This window comes from Tamandua tetradactyla, chromosome 19, assembly GCF_023851605.1.
Source record: "Tamandua tetradactyla isolate mTamTet1 chromosome 19, mTamTet1.pri, whole genome shotgun sequence".
NCBI lineage: Eukaryota > Metazoa > Chordata > Mammalia > Pilosa > Myrmecophagidae > Tamandua > Tamandua tetradactyla.
The window spans coordinates 9,786,193-9,809,017 of record NC_135345.1 but is presented as its reverse complement, the minus strand read 5'-3'; the positions used below and the strand labels follow the sequence as shown (position 1 = coordinate 9,809,017).

General features: G+C 38.9%; 1 protein-coding gene across 1 annotated transcript in view; it reads left to right on the top strand.

Annotated features, from left to right (window-relative positions):
* Window positions 1-22,825, top strand: part of CLNK (cytokine dependent hematopoietic cell linker) — a gene marked incomplete at its 5' end in the record, with an annotated part of 238,387 nt that overhangs the window by 159,517 nt on the left and 56,045 nt on the right. Inside the window, 2 exons of the mRNA XM_077136401.1 lie at window positions 1,372-1,478; window positions 5,459-5,504. Coding sequence (XP_076992516.1) covers window positions 1,372-1,478; window positions 5,459-5,504 — 153 coding nt within the window. The remainder of the gene's footprint in view (window positions 1-1,371; window positions 1,479-5,458; window positions 5,505-22,825) is intronic.

The following is a 22,825-nucleotide window of genomic DNA, read 5'->3' as shown; positions in this document are numbered from 1 at the left end:
AGTTTCTTACAGAGGATAATTTAATTAAAAATGATGATATTCATTGGTTCATTCATTCAACAAATATTTACTGAGTAGTATCTACTCTGTACCAGTACATTGTGGATCCCCAGTACTACCCTTGGGTTTGATGATTTGTTAGAAAGATTCACAGACCTCAGACAAAGCTGTTATACTCACAGTTATAGTTTTTCACAATGGAAGGATTCAGTTTAAAAATCAGCAAAAATAAAAGGTACATCAGGCAAAGTCCAGAGAAAAACAGGCACAAGATTCCAGCTGTCACCTCCCAGTGAAATCACATAGCAATTCGCTTAATCCTCCTATAAATGGAGTGACAAACACACAAAGTGTCTCCAGCCAGGGGAGCTCACCTGAGTCTTGATGGCCAGCCAGGGAAGCACACCTGAATCTTGATGGCCAATCAGGAAAGTGCACCTGAATCCTGATGGCCAACCAGGGAAGTTCACCTGAATCATTATGGCCAACCAGGGAAGCACACCTGAATCTTGATGGCCAATCAGGGAAGCACACCTGAATCTTGATGGCCAGCCAGGGAAGTTCACCTGAATCCTGATGGCCAACCAGGGAAGTTCACCTGAATCCTGATAGTCAACCAGAGAAGATCACCTGAATCCTGATGGCCCCAGTTATGCAGACTCCAGTCCCAACCCTTGTGGGTGGGGGGAAGGTCTTCACCCTAAATCTCACTGTCAGTATAAATCTGATTAAACTGATACAACAGAACCCAAGGCCTCAGGCCTGCAAAACCTCTCTTATCAAACAGAATATTCTAAGAACTCAGAGATTATCTCCCAGGAGCTTGCCAAAGGCCAGGACTGAAGAGAGGCCTCTTTTAAAAATGATTTTCAGAATTTGGGCCCCCTAAGACTACAATAACCCTTTCCTGCCCAACCAATTACCATAACCAGAATCAGGGAAACAGAGATAAATAAGGTATTAATTCATGCCCTAAGGAAGTCCACAATCTAGTGGGACAAACCACAGATCAATAGATAAATATAATAGGACATGCTAAATGTATGACAGAGAATGGAAAGCCAGGAAAGGTGTATGGGTGGGTGGGATTTAGGAAGATTTTGAAAGGATGTGACACAGCCTAAATTTCAAAGGAAAAATAAAATTTCCCAATGTGGATGACAGAATGAAAGGTGTTCAAATGTAGATTTTGGCATTTATTCATGGGCATCTAGAGAAATAATTTGTCCTCTTTGAGCCACAGTCTCCTTATCTGCTGATTAGAAGTAGAATTGCTTATGATAATCCAATGAACTAATTAATATGCAAATATTTTGTAAATTATAAGCTGAGTCCACATACAGGAATGACTAATATTTTTCTCTTTCACAGATAAGCACTATTTCAAGGGTATGATGGACACTCCCCTTTCAATGGATGCCAAGACCTCTAATTCTATTGAAGGGCAAACCTGGAACACGTGGATGAAGCTGGAAGAGGTGGGTGAAGGCTTGATCCTGTGGACTAAACATGTGTAGGGCATTTCCAAACAGCAAGAAGAAGCTTTCCCATCTCTCATTCCCCAAGGCATCTGGTTAGGTAATGAGCAGATCAAGTTCAGTGAGGTACAGGCTGGGATAAGTATGGCCTTATGTAATAACCACCTTGCAGGGATGAGGGGAACTAAAATTTGTGAAGATTTGCTGTGAGCCAGGCATCAGGCTAAGGACTTTCACATATAGATTCAGCTTTTACAGGCACTGTGTCTTTGGGCCAGGTACTTATCTGCTCTGAGCCTACATAGTCTTACCTATAAAACCTCATAGCTGTTGTGATCATGCATCAAGAGCCAGTCAATAGATGATAATCCCATGAGGACAGGAACTGTTCCATTTCCAGTGCCTAGCATAGCTCCTTTATATAAGAGGACAAATAACCTATTTCAATGGAAATAGGTTAAGTGAATGAAAATGAACAAACTTTCCATCATTTGAGCTGGATCTTGGAAAATGAATTAGCTGTGGTGGGAGAAGCAACCCAATCTTTTCCCAGTTCAACTTCTGTTCACAGGGGACCCTTTTTCACACTGACCTCCAAAGATCTCATGTGAATATGTAGTACAGTCACCTAGATCTTCACCTGCAACTGCCCATGGGGGAGGTGGGGATAGTTGACAGGCAGAAGGGCATTTCAGGGCACTCATCACTGATGAGTGAAACATGTTTAGAATTTTAGAATGATTGGGCCAGAGCTGAAGGCACAGCTCTGATGTGGTTATAAAAGGGCAGAGAATGCTCAGCTAAAAATGTTGAGCTTACTTTTCCTTAAAAATCACTAATAATGTTTCTTTATATAATGAGATGGGCCTTCATGAGAAGAATTTTGTTTTCAGAAATACAGTTCATATTTGACTTTGTAAAACAACTATGCCAGAATTTGTCTCCATTCTTATTGCTTTATATTCCTTCATATTATCTTTGTAGCTTCCTATAAAAACACATTTCTTCTAGCTAGAACATTTTGCAAGTGGATCTAGGTCTCAATATGTTAAGTCAAGTGAAATAACATAAGGAAAAGGATATGGAAGGGGTGCAAGCTTAGTTCAGTGGTAGAATTCTCGCCTGCCATGTGGGAGACCTGGGTTCAATTCCCAGCCCACACACTTCCCAAACAAGGAAACCATGAAAACAAACAATTGAACAAATGGTGCTGCAACAATGGGATACTCACATGGAAAAAGAATAAAATGTGACCCTGTCATACAGCATACAAAAAAAAGAAAAGGATACAGAAGGCATGAGCACAATTTTTGACCAAGAAGGAAGTTGTCTTATGATTTAAACAAGGACTTAACTTCAATTCACATAAACAAAGATTTTTACTTTAATAACCAATGTTTGAGTAAACAAATCATTATGCCAAGAGTTGAAGCTTATTAGTTCTGCACTTTTATGTTGAGATTAAATTATCCATGAAATGGATCTTCAATATCCTTACCAGTGTGCAGTTTCTATCTAGAATTCATAGGTTGGTTACAAGTGTCTTGCACTAAGTCACTGCTCATCCTTCCACTTATTGAGCACTTACTATATACCAAACAGTATGCTCAGCACTGGGGACAAGAAGACGAGCCAGTGCCCACAGTCTATGGAGGAGGCAGTGACCTAAACTGGCAGTTTCAGTGCTATCCCAAGTGCTAAGATGGAGGTAAGCATAAGTGCAATGAAAGCATCAAGGTGCATCCTTTTGTCCAAATAGATGCTTTTGAGAAGCCTTCTGGAAGCAATGCAAAGCAGACTTTCACTTCTATAACACATCACATTCTGTCAGTAGATCTCAACCAGGAATGATTTTGACCCCTGGGCAACTGTGGCAAAGTCTGGAGACATTTTGGTTGTCTTCTCTAGGAAGGGGTGATGTTCTGGAATCTAGGGAGTAGAGGCTAAAGATGTTGCTCCACATTTACAGAGCACAGTAGCCCCCAGAGCAAAGGATTAACATCCCAGTATTGACTGATATTAGTCAGTGCTGAGGTTGAGAAAGTTTGTGTTACAATGTACCCAAGTATGCATAGGTGAATCATCCATTAGAAATCATGGTCTTAGCCCCTTCTTCCCTCATAATCATCATTGCTTCCCGTAAATAGTAAGCACTAATAAATATCTATTTGATAGAAATTGGGTGTAGCCATGGGAGAGGGGCAGGAAGTATTCCTGGACTCAAAATCTTATCCTGTTGCCATCATACGGCTCTCACCACTGGAGGACATGAAAAAGTACCTCATGCAAAAGATCCACCAAAGGCACAAAGAAGAATTTGGTTGCCATGAGGAGAAAGAATAGAAACGCAACACTGAGTCCCTCACCCCAGCCCCAAAACACAGGCATCCAGAGCCCACTTAACACCTAGATGACAGAGAAACTCTCCTGCCCGTACCACCAGACTAGCACTCAGGATGGGGCAAGAGCATGGAGAACATGTCTATAGGACAGGCACATTTGAAAGACAAAAAGCTGGGAGTGGAAAAAATAGTGATTAAACCCTCCAGTACCCCAGCCTCATGAGGTAACCCTAAAGGAATCTGAAGCTGGTGGGGCAATGAAAGAAACCACAGCAACAACAAAATCCAAATCCGCCTTAACTAATGAGTGATTGATCCAGCTCCCCACACCAATGGCCAGCAGAAGAAGAGGCATTCCTTTTCCAGGCATAAATACTTTGTTCCACAAAGGATAAGAGGTAGCAGGGACTGAAGGAGCCCAATTGTCAACATTGGCCATCTGAACTGGGAGCCAATCAAGAGTAACACTAAAACCCAAGATTGACCTATGTTCAAAGCTTTTCCAGTACATGGGGGCATCATTATGATATCATTATCTTCACCATCATACCTTCTGACTCACAGCCCCTAATAATTCGCTAATACTTTTAATAATTAATGGTAATAAAAATAATAAACAGCATATCAGGGTGCCCCCCAAAAAAACAGAACAAGTAGATATCCTATTTAAAATATTAAGATTTATTTTAAGGAATTGACACACAATTAGGGGAAGCTAGCAAGTCCATAATGTGTAAGGCAGGCCAACAGGCTGGAAATTCAGCAGGAGTTGATGCTATATTCTTGAAGTAGAATTTCTTCTTGCTTGGGAAACCTCAGTTTTTGTTGTAAAGCCTTCAGTGGATTGGCTCAGGCCCACCCACGTTATGACTTTACTTAAAGTCAGCTGATTGTAGATGTTAGCCACATCCAAAAAGTACCTATATAGCAACACCTAAACTAGTGTTTGGCCAAACAGCTGGGCACTCTAGCCTGGCCCATTTGGCATGTAACATGAACCATCCCAATAGCCAACAATTATTCAGTACTCAGTCGGTGCCACATCCTGTGCCAGGCACATCACATAGCATGTCTTGTGCAATTCTCCCACCCTCATGGTGTATCAGCACTTTTGACAGATCATTTCACAAATGGGGAAATTGAGGGTGAGAAGGGTCAAAGATGACAAGTTCCAATCCCCATCAAGTGGACAAGGTACAATCCCATCCCAAGCATCCTTGTGAGGCCGTCCTCTGATCTGCCTGCTCAATTGCTTGCAGGTACATGATCATGCATACTAATCTTCATAATAATCCAATCAGGTGGATGGACTAAGTATTTTCTCTACTAAAGTAATGGAAAATACGGGGCTTGTGCCCTTCCCAAAGTTTCACAGCAATAAGAGGCAGGATTGTCTTCAAACCCAAGTGTGTTTTTATTGCAAAAGCCACTCAGACCACAACCCCTTTCACTAGCAGCTGTGGTACATGATTGCATGCATTTCCTGACTGCCAACCATAAGTATTTAATGGTCTGAGAGGAGTGAGGCTAGGCACTTATACATTTATCCTTGGAGATCTCACTATGAAGACTAGCAGGACACTCAATGGGTCAATAGGCACAATTTTAGAGATAGTAATACCATGCTATCTTTTACAGGTGGACAGACCCATTTCCAAGGATATCAGAAGTCAAGATGTCAAAGGTAAAGTCATGACACAAAAAAGTAGAAATATAAGGATGAGAACATCAAATTTGCTTCCAAAATCTTCTTGCATTTTTGTTTGTTGTTATTGTTTCTTCATCAAGGTGATCTATTGACTTGCCCTTCAGGAAACAATTACCTAATTTTAGAAAGACACTCACACACTTCATGCCTTTTTAATCACCTTACTTATCAATAAAGAAATTGATTAGAAAAACATACTCTGTTTTTCACAATTTCTGAAAGGAATTGTTTTGAAACATATGGATTTCATTAAATATATAACTATGTTACTTCTCTAAGAACACCAAAAAAAAATCATAAGATAAAAATCTCATTGTAAAACTGATTAATTAATATGAAAACAATTTTTAAGGCTTTAAGGCAAAGTAACTTAATTTGGAGTTGAAAATACAGGTGAGAGCCTGAAAGGAAATAATTGATTTCAAGTAGGGCTAGAAGCATAAATGGAGGGCAGCCAAATGATTTAATTGAATCACATCCATTCTAGCGAATCTCACCATTTTCTCCTCTGTTCCCCATCTCCTCTTACAATGTCCAATTGGAAAAGATGAAAATCTCATGATTTACATTTCCCATTTATTGAAGCATACAGAATTCAACCTTAATGTGCCTAATGCTATATTACATAGCACATCACTAACACCACATTTGCTTGAATGGGAAAGTGTAACAGTGTCCCAACAGGAAACAGACACTGCACTCAAATTAAGATAATTTACGGAAGTTCATTTACAAAGGAGCCATCTACTAAGGTATAGGATACATGGGGAAATAAAGGGGATAGTGTAGAAATCCAGGTCTAATTGCATTGATGTTATCACTACCCCTAGGTCCAAAAAGATCAGGGGACAGTTAGCAAAAACCAAAGTGTGCCTTGTAGAGCACACCACCATGAGAGGAGCAGTGACCATTGGTTGAGGGGCACTGCTGGTCAAGTGGACCTCACAAGGAGAGAGCCAAGGGAATAAGTACCCAGCTCTGTCCTCTTCCTCACTTCAGTCTCCTGCTGGAACTTCCAAATGGCTCCACTAAACCAGAAACCAGAGGGCAGGGAGCACATATGTAGTCCACACTGGTCAGTCTCTCAGGGCCAAGTGAGGTGGAGCAGGGTGGAGAAGGTCAAGGGTGGGCCTGGAGAAGCAAACAGAAGATGCTCAACAGGAAGCATGATGGAACAACCAAGGAGAGAACAGAAGCTAGGTTCAGCCACTGCCTGGTTGTGAGTAAGACACCCCACCTTTCTGAGTCTTACTTTCCTCATCTTTAAAATGCAAAGTGAGGAGAGCTATTACAACAGCTCAATTCAGTTACATGGCATTCGAGGGGTCAAGAGGATCCTGCAATGGTGGAAATAATTGCAGTTCCTCATTTCCATCCTGCACAAATGTGCTAATCACAGTCTGCCTTCCTTCTATCCCACCCCATCCTCCAAAAATGCAAGGACACTTTCATACCAGTGCCTCTTCAGACCTTAAAAATGGCAATACCTCTTTTGAGACGGTTTTTCAGCTCTAAAGAACAGTCATAGCTTCATTCCTTTTTTGTGTGCACTGGACCACGGCAGCCTCACCACATTGCCTGCGTGTTTCTGGGACCCGGTAACTGCCATCATGGGCCCTGGTCAAGAGGTTGGTGTGCCTTAGCATCCTCTGACTTGTTGGAACTGGGAACCCTGCGAGGTGCTCCAGGATTCTCACATGGGAAAGTATGTTCAAAATCCCAAGTCCTGGCACAATGAAAATCACTGTGATTTATACATACACTCTAGGGAAATTTTACTGCTGTCTAATTTACGTAACAGAGCTATTGATTCCAGGCTTGTTTAATAAAACTTTGTATCTCAAAAAAAAATGGCAATAGCTTCGATGTACACAGAGCTTGATTCAGAGCTCTTCTCCACTAGCTGATCTAGTCTTTAGGAACACTAGGCAAATTATATAAAGTATTTTCACTTCTCTTTGATAGAGAAAGGGAACAAGCAGAGAGGGACTGTGAACATTGGATATATAAATATCCTAAGCCATAAGCAAAAGCGTGGGGGGAAGTCATTAAGAAATGAGGCCTGGAAATAAACAGACCAGAATTGAACATCACAATTGCTCTCCCATGGCCATCCATACTCACTGCCTTGACTGCAGAAGCTTGTTTGGACATTATTCTACATATCAATATATCTATTTATTCCAGTCACATATTTATCTATACTTTGCCTAGGCTCACAAATTTACTGAAATAGTTAATAAAAACATGCACAGTAAAATAGAAAAAAATAAAAATAAAAATCACAGGGAAACCTCGAGGACTTAATGCTGAGTGAAATGTCAGGCACAAAAGGCTAGATACTGTGTGATTTCACTTGTATGACCATGGTAAAGGCAAACTCAGAGGCTTATAATGCAGAATATAGGGGACTTAGAGATATATAGAAGCTACAGATGGGTGAACAGTTAGCTAATGAGATTGAACTTAAATGTAAGGGAATAGATAGAAGTGAAGGTGGTTCTCTAGTGGGTCTATAAGTAATATTGCCATATTGAAAGTGAACAAGATTGAAAGGGGTTGTATAGACTTAAGTGTCCCACTGATTAGCACTAGAAATATAAATTAGTTCTTACAAGAACTTCTTCAAAGTATGAATCTTTTACAAAGAGTAAATAATATCAGGATGTACGGGGAAAACTACTATTGGATGCTGTGGCTATATTTAACAGGAAGACATCAACAGTGCCACAGCAATACCAGGGATAAATAATTGGGAGGGAAGGACAAGAGTTAAGGGTAAATTTGGATTTTCTATTTGGTGAAGGTGTGTTTATCAGTTACTTTTCTCTTGGGAGCAATGAAAATTGTCTAAAATTGAGAGTGTTGATGATTCATATCACTAAGTGAGGATAACGTGAAACATGGACTGTTGACTTTATTGGTGCCCAGTGAATGGAGGTGGCTGAACGGTACACTGACTGGGAAGTAGAATGGCAAACTATAGTGAATACTGATTGAATATCGCACTGCTACAGGAAGGAATGAAGTTATAAGGCATGCAATGATGTGAATGAACCGGGGGGACATTATGTGATGCAAAATAAGCCAGAAACAAGAGTAAATATTGTATGGTCTCATTTAGAAAATACTTTTAAGAAAATTGGGACCTAGATTGTATGTTCTTATAGCAGCCATATTTAGTCCTGAGCTATAATTGTTATTTCTAGATTTTGAGAGGTTGTGTTGTATATGTATAACCTGATATTTTCCTGGAAATGTGAGTTCCTGTGTGACACCTAAAACTCAGAGTAGGAGTTGTGCAGCTCTGAAAGTCAGCATTACTATCTACAAGAACTGTTAAAGAAACTGAAAAAGAGATAAGGCTTCAATTAGAGATAAGAAAGATAATCAGGTTGGGACTCAGGTAAATCGGAATACAGGGGTAAGAAAGACAATATGTCTGTATTTTAGAAATTCACCTACTCTATGGGACCAAAGGAAGAGAGGTTTATTTTGTCCAAAGCCTAAATTTTCTGCAGTGCATAATCTATCTCAATCGGTCTGGATAGATCATTTAAACAACCCAAACACAGGGAGCCCAGAATGGGAACGAGAGCTTGTAATTCTATATAGCTTAATGTAATGCCTGGATACATCCCAGTGTACGTTGAGCAGATAATTTAAAAGCATTGGCAAAGTCCCTTGAGGGATGGAAGAAAATATGGAACTATTAAATTTTACCACTGAGGAAAACCCTGATACTGTCTCCAATATTAGGGACTCCCAAGTCAATAGACGAAGTCCTTGAACTTAAGGCTTGCTCTTGTGAAACTTGTTTACATAGTGGAGAAGCTAAGTCTACCTATAGTTATGTCTAAAACTTACTTCCAGAGGACCTCTTTGTGGCTCAGATGAGGACTCTCTTTCTCTAAGCCCAACTCTGCTGTGGCCTCTCTCCCTCTCTAAGTCCAACCCAGAGAGCCCAGCCTCTCCAAGAAGGCTAGTCCATCCTCTTATTCTATATTGTTGATACCCCTTTTCAATATGAAAAAGTTAGACTGGGCATTGTCCACCTACCCTTAAAGATGTGGAGGAAGATCAAAGGAGAAGGAGGAGTTATAACAGAGAAGATGGATTTAACAAGTGAGTATGACTGCTCAATCATTATATTGATACTTCTTTTAGTCTCCATGTCTTGGAGCAGCTAAAAGGAAAAACCTAAACTTGTGGAACTGTAACCTATACCAAACTCTGAATCCGTTCTATAAATAATTGTTGTGGTGTGCTTTGAAATTTATTGCTTTTTTGTATATATGTTATTTTTCACAATAAAAAATAAATTTAAAAAAAGTTTTTTTAAAATCACAGGAAGAATCTAGTTAGATTATGTGATTAAGATAAAGACAAAATTCAGAATCTTAGGGCACATATAATTAAGTTCTATTAAAAAATGAACCACTATTTTGCCACTCAGCTTTCTGGTCATCTAAGCAAAAAGGAAATAATCCTCCTTTATGTGAAATTAATTGGCCATATCAAAACAAAAATTCCTCAGACAAAACGAATTTCTCAGACAGAGCAAAGTTTCTTATATAATGAAATATCTTCCAGGTTTAAATTAGTGTTGTCTATTCGATTTGGGATGTTGCCCAATATAGTAGATATCATGGCTACAAAAATATGATTTGGTATGAGGATGTATCTCCAGGAAGGACGTCAGTCAAAGGAAGGTGGACGCAAGTTGAAATTTGTAGAAAAGTTGCCTGGAAGACTTTGTCAGTAAGAATTATTTCCTCTTTACATCTTCCTTTCTTATTTTTCCATAATTGATGGTTCTCCATTATTACCTAGAGCTCTAAGGTACTATACAGAGAAGGAAGTTAATATGAATGCCCCCATTTTTAGGATCAGGAATCTTGCTGGAAAATGCTTGGATGATTTATGTGTTTATCATGAAATTCTGTATTTTTGATACAAACACATTCTTAGATCATTTATTCATTCTCACAAAATGTCACAGAAAGAAAACACATCGGTTGCTTCAGTAATGGCAGAATTTTATGGTGATTCATTTTTTATCAAGTTGAGCAGTGATAGATTTATGTTAATGTACATTTCATGGCATTTTCCTTGCAATCATATTCTGACATTATCTGGGAACTGTCAGATTTCAAGAACTTATCTTCCCTGAAGCTTGGCTTATTTTTTCATTCCTAAAGATATGTAAAAATTTATTTGGGGGCTAACATATTTATATATATCATGTTGCTTGTGCTGAACAATTAGCATTAATCAGAGAACAAGAAGAAATCATCTCATTTTTCTGATGGGGATAACTGCAATATTCAACTATGATCCCTGGGAAACCAATTCTGAGAATAAAGGAGGCTAAAAAGCATTTCTCTTTGCCCCAGATGTGAATCAAGCACAAATTCCAAACCAATTTCCTTGTAGTGACAAGCATACCATATACAAGAAATACAATATTATAAAGAAATACAAAATTATAAAGAAATACAATAAACTATCCAAGAAAAGAAAGCGAGAATCACACAGAGATGACCTGACATGCATATCAAAAAATATGAGCTTAGTTTGGGTGGGAGTCTGGGTGGGGGGTTGGGAGGGCAAAATAGAATTCCACAAAATTTCATCAGAAGACCCTCATACCAGCTTGAAATTACCGAGATGGATTTAGGGTTAATCTTGTTCAATTCCCTCATTTATAGGAATTGCTTAGCGAGGGAACTGGCTCGCTCAAGGTCATTCAGCAAATTAGTTACAGTCAAGACCAGAACCCACTGCTTTTTCGACTCTGACAGTGTATTTCCACGGTTTTACTGTGTTCAGTAGTGTATAAAATTCATTCAGCAGCCTCCTCTCCTCTCCTGTGCCCTGATATCCTACTCATCCAAACTAAGCATGGTGGGCCATGTTGGCTCAGTGGCAGAGCTCTCGCCTGCCATACTGAGGACCTGGGTTCGATTCCCGGTGCCTGCCCATGCCGAAAAACAAACAAGGGAAACAAAAAGTGCATACCAAACTAAGGAAGCTGGTTTTGTAGCAGATGTGAATTGATAGATGATACTGTCCCCTTGTGGCAGAACATGGAAACACATGAAACATCGCTCTAATGACGGAACGTGGCACCCTATAGATTGCATCTTTAAAAAAATAACAAGCCTTAGGCCACAAGTGGACCAGAAATAAATTAAAGATTATCTGCCTACCACTTTAGATTTATATTTGTTTCAGCTACAACCCGTGGCCCAAAAGCAACAGAGGCATCTTTATAACATGCAGTTTGAAATTTTGTTATAAACTTTGTACAATCACTCATTAATGAGAATTTAGACCAGTATTTGTTGTGGTATTTGTTCTATCACCACACAGAGGAGATAATAAGGCTCAAAGAAAAGAAGAGCACCTAATAACCGCTTGAAACAGCAACTACATTTCTTATAGTTGAGAAATATAAAGAGGCCACAATAGGGAAAGAATTTAAAACAAGATTTTCAATTAAAGACAAAAGGAATTCAATAAAATCCACATGTTCCAAATAATTCCCCAATTGAGGTCCAATTCCTAACAGGATTCCAACATTCAAGAACGGTCTTAATGTAGGTAAAATAGGGTGCTCTCTATGAAACCATTTCAGAATCACTTTCCATATATGCAACATGAGAAGGATTTTTGTGTATGTGAAGTTGGGATGTGATTAGATTGACTAAACATACTTGTTCGTTTGCCCTGGAGAAACTGAGGGGTTTCCCCAAGACACAAGACCTTCACTGCTAAAGCCAGAAAAGTTCAGAGAAAACCTCAAGGGTTTTAAAATAACAGAATCTCAACTTATGCAACCTTCCCTGGAACTGAAGCCCAGCATCCCTTGAATCTACCCAAGGGCTTTACCACCTCTTCAGGCAGCCCACCCCACCCTTGAATAGCCCAACTCCCCACTGCCAGCTCCAGCTAAGTAAGAGCTCTCCATCTCCTTGTAACTCCCTCCCATTGGTTGTGTTTTTTCTTTTTAGTGTCTTTATTCTTTCATTTTGTCACTCTGAATTATAACAAGTATTTTCTGAGCAATTGCTATTACCACGAATTGTCCTAAACACTTTATATAGATTCCAATAATTACACAATGCAAGCAATATATATTATTATGATGCTCTTTTGGAGGGGGGGGGGCTGGAGGGGTGCATGGTCTGGGAATCAAACCCTGGTCTCCCACATGGAAGGCGAGCATTCTACCACTGAAGCACCCGGGCACCTGTATGATGCCCATTTTGATGAGGTTTAGAGAAATTAGTTATCTTGCCCAAGTTTATTAGTAGACAATATCAGGGCTAGTCTTTTTCTTCTTTTTTCACTGAATGCAAAATTGAATTATAAAACAAGTATATGGATGGTGGTGATGGAAGCACTATATTGTGACTATAATTAATATCACTGAATTGTACATATTAAAGTGGTTTGAAATGGGAAAACAACAAAACAAGAATATGGACAAAACATTTTAAAACAATCTCAGTTATCTGGCAACTCATCACATTATTGAGACAAATTAGACATGAAATCTGTCCTTCCTCCAGAGTCCGTACTTTTAACCATTGCTCTAGCAATGCCCATACCCACACCTAAATTACCAAACTTGCTTTTTTCACGTAGGCATGATTTGTGTTACATCTCATTAAAGGTGTCACTTCCATAAGTAATAAGAATGAACTTACAGAAAAATTTTTTTCTTAACTTTATTCCTACTTTTATTTTTTTTACCAATATCTATTGAACTCCTTTATGTGTCAGTTATTCACCTACTTGTCAGCTGAATAATATGATGAAAAGACCACACTGTCTGCCCTCATACTTAATTTATGTGATCTCAAGTGGATATAATGACTCAAATATATTGATTTTTAATGAGGGGCTTTGACCATTTTTCCCCACCTCCCATTGGTTCTTGCTCTAATAGCTCAAAATTATTCTGTGACACGGTAAGGGCTATGTTAGCTAAAAGGGGAATTCTGGGTGAAATAAACTTGAGAAACACTGATTAAGAAAAGACAGCCCTATCTCCTTTATCACCCAGCTTTTCAAAGCATTGTGACTCTCCAAGAGGGGAAAGAGCATGGAGCATTCAGCAACTTTAGTGTCCATGGGACTTGCTTTCCCTTGGACCCTGTTCTTAAACCCGTGCCCCTCAGAAAAGGCTAGACTGGCTCATAGATCATTTTTGGTTTTAGTTTTCACAGGATATTTCCCATTTGGAGTAGTTTCTTGGTTATTCAGAAATGATCCATTTGGGGGAGCAGATATGACTCAACCTATGGATACCACCTGAAAATAAATTTTGTGGACATAAATCCCTGCCAGGCTGGCATGTTCTCCACATCTCTCCCTGCCAGTCCTGAGGATGGAGAAAATGGAGAATGATAAGTTCTCTCGCTCTCTTTCCTGCTTGTTTTCTTCCTAATTCTATACCCATTGTCACAATGTGAAAGGCCGTTAATACTTCACATGAAATAGAGATGTTAAAAACTGTTCACAGGGGAAAGGTGAAGAAGAGGATATTAAAGCAGGAGGTAAATGGGCACATATTGAGGTGAAAAAATGTCTGATTCAACCATAATTCAATAAATAGTATTTAGCACCTACTATTTCTCCATTCACAGGCCTGGCTATTTAGTCATTCAACAAATCCTGCCTTCCAGATGGCACATGGTAGGCACTCTGCTTATATGCCTCTTTCCCCAACCAGAGAGCGTTCCTAAAGGGGGAGAAGCTGGTCTTCATGACCAACAGTTTTAACATGGGTTTTAACTGCTGTAATAGAAGGGCACTTTGTTTAAAATCACTATGTTCTTTTACAGTGGAGTCTCAGTAGATCTTTAACCTTGAAAAGCCCACAATCTGATGAATTTTGTACCTACTAAGTAATTGTGGGAACTCAAGGAAAAGCATCCTTAATTCTGCCTTGGGGGAAGAATTGTGTGTCCCAAGATGGCTTCACAGAGCAAGGGACATTGGACTGAGCTCTGAGAGAATTCCCTGCTGTGACCCACATTCATGTGACTGTAGGAATGCCAGATTGGACAACAACGCACCCTGGGTTGAAATCCCTGCTTTACAGCTTTCCAAATGTGGGACCTATGAGTCACTTTACCTCTCTAAGCTTAAGTTTCCACATCTGTGAAATGGAGGAAACTGTACCTGCATCACGAGGTGTTTGTCTGTTTTAAAGGTGATAATCTGCACACAATGCCTAGCACAGGTAGACACTCAGAATAGGGACGCTGAGCTGCACAAATGATTCCCAGAATTCTTTCCTCCCTCTGTAACCCTCTGCCATGCTTTCAGTTCTAGAAAGTTTTCCTATGCTGATACCCTCTCATACTCTATTTAGTATCTTTTTAACATGCAAAATAGATCTCATAGAAGTATATGAAAGTCAGCAGGACTCCTCAGTCACCAAGGCCACATTATTTAAACATTGTTTTCCCAACAGCAAACACCCAGTACTGTGTCTGCAGCAGAGTGCAGGCATAGCAGATATTTATTGAAATAATTCCTCAGCATCGCCCATTGCAATAGCGTATTGAACAAACTTCACCTCTCAACTGGAGGCCAGCCTGCGACCTTCAGTCATGCATTCCCATTAAATGGGACCTAAACTGGGAAAGCCGAGGAACTGGGCTTGCTTATGGCCCCATCTCAATCGCTGCTTCTAAATTTAGGCAAATCCTATTCTCCTGCAGGGAGCAGAAGAACTATATTCTCTAACATTTTGCAAATCCCTGGATATGTTCACGCATTCAGATCCACCCACCCCACTGCCAGTTTCAATCCTCTTCCTTTGTTCTTAGTCCTTCAATCACCCTACCTGCCCACCCTTCCGACCTTCCCTGAAACACCTGGGTCAGCAGTGAGGACCTCTCCTGAAGCTTGTTTTGTAAAGATGGTTCTATCCTGCCTCTCTCACGGATCCCAACTTGTAAGCTGTTGATGTGCACAAATTGCGTTTTCTGACCTTAGGTGAGAAAGTTTTAGAGCCGCAGGCTTCCTTCTACCTACAATCTTGGTTTTGACAAACGTATGCCTTCCCCTTGATCTAAGGAACAGTTTCAACAATTTATTGTTGCAGTCAATTTCTGAAAGTTTTGACAGACTTGAAGGGATTGTTCAAACAGGTCTTCCTTGTCAAATACACATTAGCCACAAGGATCAGTCAGTTCTTTGGACTCTTCCATAATTAATCATGAGGAAATGAAATCCTCATGGTTTGCTTTCAGAGGTCATTTCTATTTGTAGTGTAATGGCTACAGACACAACAGACTTTTAAATTTAATCTGCTTTATTAACATTTTTTCCATTGCTTTCTTAAGTCCAGACAAGCAACAAAACAATAAATCAAACTTACAGCATTTGCTAATTTCCATTGTGTAAATATTTCTCCATGGCCAATTTCAAGCCACTAACAGAGCACCATCGAACGTGGAGTTGGGAAGAGATGGGCTATTAGGAACGCACCATTCTGTAGTATTTTGCCATAAATACAATAAATGTAAATAGCTTCAAGATCATAGTAAAATGTAGTGTGACAACCAGTAAGAAATGAGTTTTAAGCATTTATTACCTTTGTTTTAGATATAATTTGTTTAAATGTAAGTTTGTATCATTTAAGTTTTAATAATGGCTGTGTTTTACAACTGGCTTATAAAATTCCTGAACATTTAGCAACCGGCGCTTGCAAGCTGTTTTGAGCTGACTGCTACATCAGCTAGGTCTCCCAGCACATTCTCCTGCTCTAGGGGTCCTGGCTTCACCCTCACAGAACCCCACACAGCAGGTCAGTTCTTCATGGTTTCCCTCCAGTAAATAGTGGAGGAAATCGTCAAACCCAGACCTAAAGATTACAAAGCAATGCCCTGAACACCTTTCTAGAAGCAATAGAGATCACAGAACTGTTACCTCCCAGGAAGCAATAACTTTGCTGCTGATAGGAGCTCAATCTTATCTGAGACTGAAGAGCAAATAAGGACGTCTCTGAGCAGACGGTGCCAATTTCACATATGGCCACCAGGTGGCAAGCGTGCTTCCCTCCTCCAAGTGAAAACTGCTTAATTGAATTTTAAGAAGGGAAAATCTAGAAGACCAACTGGTTGATCCTCTTGTTCAACAGATAGCAAACCTTTCATAGCATTTGAGAGTATCTGTGCACTACCTCAGAAGAGTAAATTTCCATTTTCCCTTTAATTTCCCATCATATATTAATAGTAGCAGTAGGTACAAATCAAGTATATTAATCCATTCACTCCATGCACGAATTCCCTTGAAGTATGAGTCAGATGAGAAAATTCATCTTCGAACTTTGCCACATGGGAAAATTCATGAATTTCTCAATCCATTTCTTTATTTCATAAATATTTATTGGAAAATTGCTATTATCTACAGCATAGAGTAAGTAGCAAAGTAAGATTCAAACCGAAGAATTCAACTCTACATCTCACCCTGTTCCACTATCCCAGATACGTAAATTGTTCTTAGCAAACAAGACAAAAGAAAAAAGAAAAAAAGTCTATTGGATTTTATATGCATTATCTTTAAAGCTGTTTCACAGGAGACAATTTACTTCATCTGCTTGATCCGGTTTTCTTATTTCTGAAGTTCCTGAAGTTTACTTCTATCTCTTAGTTTATAGGATTTCAGTTATCTATGCAATGAATAAGTGTAACTCAATGGCATTAATTATTGCTAGTATGCATATTTGATATAGCTGAAACCCTCTGAGATTTTTTTTGTCACTGTTGTTAATAGTAGCATATGCAAAACTTTTTAAAGTGATGGTGAAATATTAAGTGATGTCTTAGAATAACTTATACTTTAATAAAGACACCAGCCGTATAAACAGAATATCAAAAGAGTTCACATGATTAAACTAAAGATCTTACTATGGCATACAAGTGCTACACCCACCCCAACCCACCCCAGGGCCTTTGCACTTGCTGCTCCCTTTATCAGGAATCCTCTTCCCCTAGATATCCACACACTATCTTTCCTCACTTTCCTTGGCCTCTGTTCCCATCACCTAACCAGGAGTAACATGACTCCCTCCCCCAACCTCTCACTCTCCATCCCCCTACTATCCCCTTAGCCTGCTTCATGTTTCACTGTAGCACCTGCCATCACTTGCCATAGTATATCTTTGCTTATTTTCTATCTCCCATCACTAGAATGTCACTTACACAGGCTTAACACCTTTATTTTTTTTTGGCTATCAACTGCTATATCCCTGACACCGACATCATGAAATATATTTTACATGAATCCATACCTGACACATACTAGTACTCTATGCACAATTGCTGAGTGAATGAATATAGGGTAGAGTCCTTTCTAAACTCACAGCCCCTGAAAGCAAGCTGAAGAGTTATCTCTGAAACAACCAATAGCATGTTATTATTGAATTTCTGATACCCAATCTCTTTCTTGAATTTTTTCCCATGAATTAACTTGATCCCCCATAAATATATTGGTGGCTATGGAAAAAGTTATCTGGGAAAACTGACATACAGATTCACTGACATCAAAATAAGTTGCCAGATGGTTCTCCAGGGAGCTCTGAAGACAAAGTCAAGAAATAGTAAAATAAAGGGAAATTAATTTTATGTTTTCTAATTTCATGCATTAAGAAAGTATGTGTGGTCTAAGCTTTTTGATGATATCATTAAAACAGCCAAAAACTTAATGTCAACTGGACTGCAATTGTTGTTTCAGTATTTGACAATGCCAAGAACATCTGTCATTTTTGTTTCCAGTCACTGTTTGGAATTCATATAGAGAATTTGATCCCATCCATTTAAAAGCTGTCCTAAAAAAAAAAGAAAAAGAAAAAGAAAAAAAACATGGAGAATGGAGAATGGTAATTTTATTCAATGAAGTGACTATCCTAGACTTTGGGACAAGCCCTTAAAATCATCATAATCTGTGTGGCTGGTATTATTTCTATTTGTTTCTTTGTTTTTTGAAACCTTAACCAAAATAAATCTTAAGAGGAGGTCCAAAGGGAGGTTTTCTGGAACCCCCCTCTGATGATATGGGGTGGTAAACAGAGACAAGCCTCCAAACCTCCAATATCCAAGCTCCTTAAGACTTCCAAGGAAGAGCTCAGGGAGGTCTTCAGCTAGTGAAAAACCACAAATTTAGTCTGCCTTTGCAGATTAACAAGTGAGGGAACAAGGGCCAGTTTCCAGTTGAAGTTTATGTCCCCTGTGCTAGGAGATTTGTTGTCTCATTGACTGCCCTACAGCCCTATAAAACAAGATTTATCACACCACCCCCATTTTTACAGATCAGCAAACATTGCTTTCCCAAGGAGGCTTTTATGACTCCAAACTAACTCATGTCCTTTGGAATATACTCCTTTACAATTTTGGAATATACTCCTTGAAATTCTCATTGAAATTTTTTGAGCATGTGCAATGGTTGGCCTTCATTTCTTCTTTACTGTCAGTTAGTCTTACTTCCAAGCCATGTCACAAGCAACAGTAGACAATGTTTTTTCATTTAAAAAAATGAATTTGGATGCAATGTTTGATCTTCTCTCAGCATCCCAAATCCAATGGTTCTTCCAGATCTTGTCATGGTGACGTCTTCATATTATCATCCCTATCATCCACCCCCCTTTTCTTATTAGGGAAGTTGTAGATTTTCAGAAAAATCATGCAGAAAGTACAGAGTTCCCATATAACCCCTCACATGCGATTTTCTCTATGACCGACACTTTGCATTAGTGTGATACTTTTGTTATAATTGATGAAATAGTAGTATTATAATTATACTACTACATAATTCACATTAGGGTTCACTATTTGTGTTGTACAGTTCTTTTAAATTGCTATTCTGGATATAGCAATTTTATACAAAATTTTTTAAATGAAATTTTATTTTATATAAAACCTAAAATTTCCCATTTTAACCACTTTTAATTATACAATTCAGTGGGTATTAATTACATCCTCAAAGTTGTACTACCATCACCACCATCCATTTACCAACACATTTCCATCAACCCAAACAGAAATTGTAATGGTTGACAATAATTACCCATTCCCTGATAACTGGTATTCTAGTTTCTGACTCTATGAATTTGTATTGTCTAATTACTTCATATAAGTTAAACATACAATATCCATCACCTTGTATCTGGCTTATTTCACTCAACATGATGTCTTCAAAGTTCATCCATGGTACAGTATGTATGAAAAATTGATGCCTTTTAATGGCTGAGTAATAGTCCATTGTATGTAGGTACTACATATTCCATAGTGCCTGCACCATTTGCCTTCCCACCAACAATGAATAAGTGTCCTTATTTCTCCACATTGTCTCCCACACTTGTTACTTTCCAACTTTTTTAAATGGCAGTCATTCTATTGGATATGAAATGGTATCTCATTGCGCTTTTGATTTGCATTTCCTTAATGGCTAAAGATGCTGAACATCTTTCCATGTGCTTACTGGTCATTTTTATATCTTTTTCAGAGATATATAAATTTGGCCCTCTATGTATCTTCTAGTAATTTCTTTTGCACATTTTTAAACTTTTATCTTTTCATTGTTGAGTTGTAGGATTTCTTTACATGTTCTGCATATTAAACCCTTATCAGATATCTGGTTTCTAAATATTTTATCCCACTTTATTGGTTGAATTTTTACTTTCATTAAAAAGTCTTTTGAAGTGAAAAAGATTTTAATTTTGATGATAAACCATTTATCTATTTTTTTAATTTTGTTGTTTGTGCTTTTTTGTGAAAAAAAAAAAAAAGTAAAGACTAAGAAACCACTGCCTAACACAAGGTCCTGAGGATATTTCCCCAAGTTTTTTTCTAGGAGCTTTATAATTTGGGTTCTTATATTTTGGTCTTTGATCCATTTTCAGTTATTTTTTGCATATAGTTTGAGGTAAGGTTCTACATTCATTCTTTTACTTATGGATATCATATTCTTAGCACCATTTGTAGAAGAGAGTCTTTTCCCTAATAAGTGGTCTTGGCACCTTTGTCAAAACCATTTGGCATATGTGCTTGGCTGGGGAACCAATGGAGTAAAGCTGCTATCTGTGGAATTATAAATGCCTCTAAATCAGAATCCTACCCAGGCAGAACAATAGGGCAATGCTTTGAGCCTCAATTGGCCTCGGATAACCATTTCCCACCATCCCCAAGAGCAGGACATTGCATGCACCCCGGGCAGATGTGATGTCCCCCTGCTTCTGCATATGCACTGGGACTAGGGTCTGATGCAGAGAACCCCTCACCCTGGGAAATGGACATGGTCAGAGAGGTAGCCACCTCCTCCCCCATCACCACTGCACATTCATGGGGAACCTTCTTCTGAGTTAGGTTTTCATACCGAGCAAATCAACTCCCTGTGATCTATTGAAAGTCAGCTCTTGACAAGAGTTTGAAGCAAAAAGGAAGAATAAAAATGGAAGAAAAAATGGAAAAATAAATAAAATAGGAAAACAAAGAAAAAAATCAATTGGTCATAGATGTGAGGGTTTATTTCAAATTCCATTGATCTATATGTCTGTCCTTCTGTTAGTACTTATGGTTTGATTGTGTCCCAAAGGTCTCTTCAGCTAATTTGGTTTTTTAAAACTCTGCTCTTTCTGTTCCTCAGACTAACTCATTTCAATTGTCTTGTTCTCAAGTTCACTGATTCTTTCTTCTGCTATCTCTGATTTGCTGTTGAAACCCTCCTGGGGATTTTTCATTTCAGTTATTGTGGTCTCTACTACAGTATTTCTGATTGTTTCCATTTTTAAATTACTGTCTCTTTATTGAGCTTCTCATATTGTTCATTCATCATTTGCAATATCTTTGATCATATTGAAAGTCTTTTTTTTAAGTCCTAGTATGGTATTTTCAAAGTCTAGTATTCTTTGTTGATGGTTTCTTGATGGGTGGGTTTGTTGATAGGCCATGATTTCCTGTTTCTTTATTTGTCTTTTAACCTTTTGTTGCACACTTTATATTTTAATATTTTAAAGTGTTAAATCTAGTATTTAGTCTCAGAACTGTCTGATCCCTAAGTCTGCACCCAGTTAATCATAAGACAGGGTTCCCTTGAGTACCAGGAACAAACCAAAACCAACCAATGCGAAAAACAATTTTTACAATGTTTGAAAATTGGTTTTGTGTTGCTTGGTGTTCTTCAGAATTTAGTCCACCTAACAAGAAAATCAGCCTGAGGCTAAAGTACAGAGTTTTCTCCATCTTTTTTGAGCCTTTCTCTTCTCCTGGACTTGTGCTTATGACCTAGAATTACCCTATTTACATAAATCTAAATGTCCCCTCTGCTCCTTATGAAATAGACTTTCTCCTCCTCCCTGGTGTTCTATTGTATGTCTTATAGTCAGTAATCTTTTTCCCCAGACCCAGTTTGATTTAATTGTTTCTTATACCATTTTAGGTGTGCACAAGCTGCTTCTGCCTGCAGGAAAAGCTCTGGGAGGGTGAACCAGAGATTAGTGTTCTAATTCAGTGTGTCAGGAAGCCACCCAATAGATTGGAAGCAACATGCAGGCACCCCATGTGCCCATAAGTCTCACTCTGCTCCCCATAGACCATAACCAGGAACCCACATGTCAGTGAAGGCTGGCTCTATACTATGCTATGATGTGGGTAGAGAAGGAGCAAGCAAGGGCACCAAGGGCCTCTTCTACTAGTTTTAAGTTGCATCTTCTCGATTCAGCACTGACTCAGTTGCTGCCACCCTTTAACTGTTTTCCAAGGTTTTGAGGAAGACAGCTTTGACAGTTATGCTAGTTGTCCACAGACTCTGCAGGGAAATGGCACCCTGGAGAATCTTGTGCTGCCATCTTTGTTGACCACAAGTCTGAATTTTTAATCATATGTTCATTGAGTGTGTACCCATTTGGGTATAGTCTCCCTCCCCAGATAATGAGGAACAGCACCTGATATTACCACCATTTTGTTCTCAGAGTCTAGCATGTGGCCTGTGAAAAACTTTGAATTCCTTAGAGGAGGCTCATGTCAGATTTGTTTTTTATCCCCAATACTTTGTACTCTCTTTAGTTCAAAAGAGCAGTTAAGTAATTTTCGTTGGATTTAATTGACATGTAGAAATAAAACCACCTGGAAGTCAGGTATGTCTATCCAGGCCCACTGAGGCTCTTCCTAGGGTTGAATGATTTTGAGCAATTGCCCTACCTCATTGATCCTTCATTTCATCATCCATAAAACAAAAGAGTTGGAGTTTGGGGCCTTCAGAGACCCTTTGAAATTGAA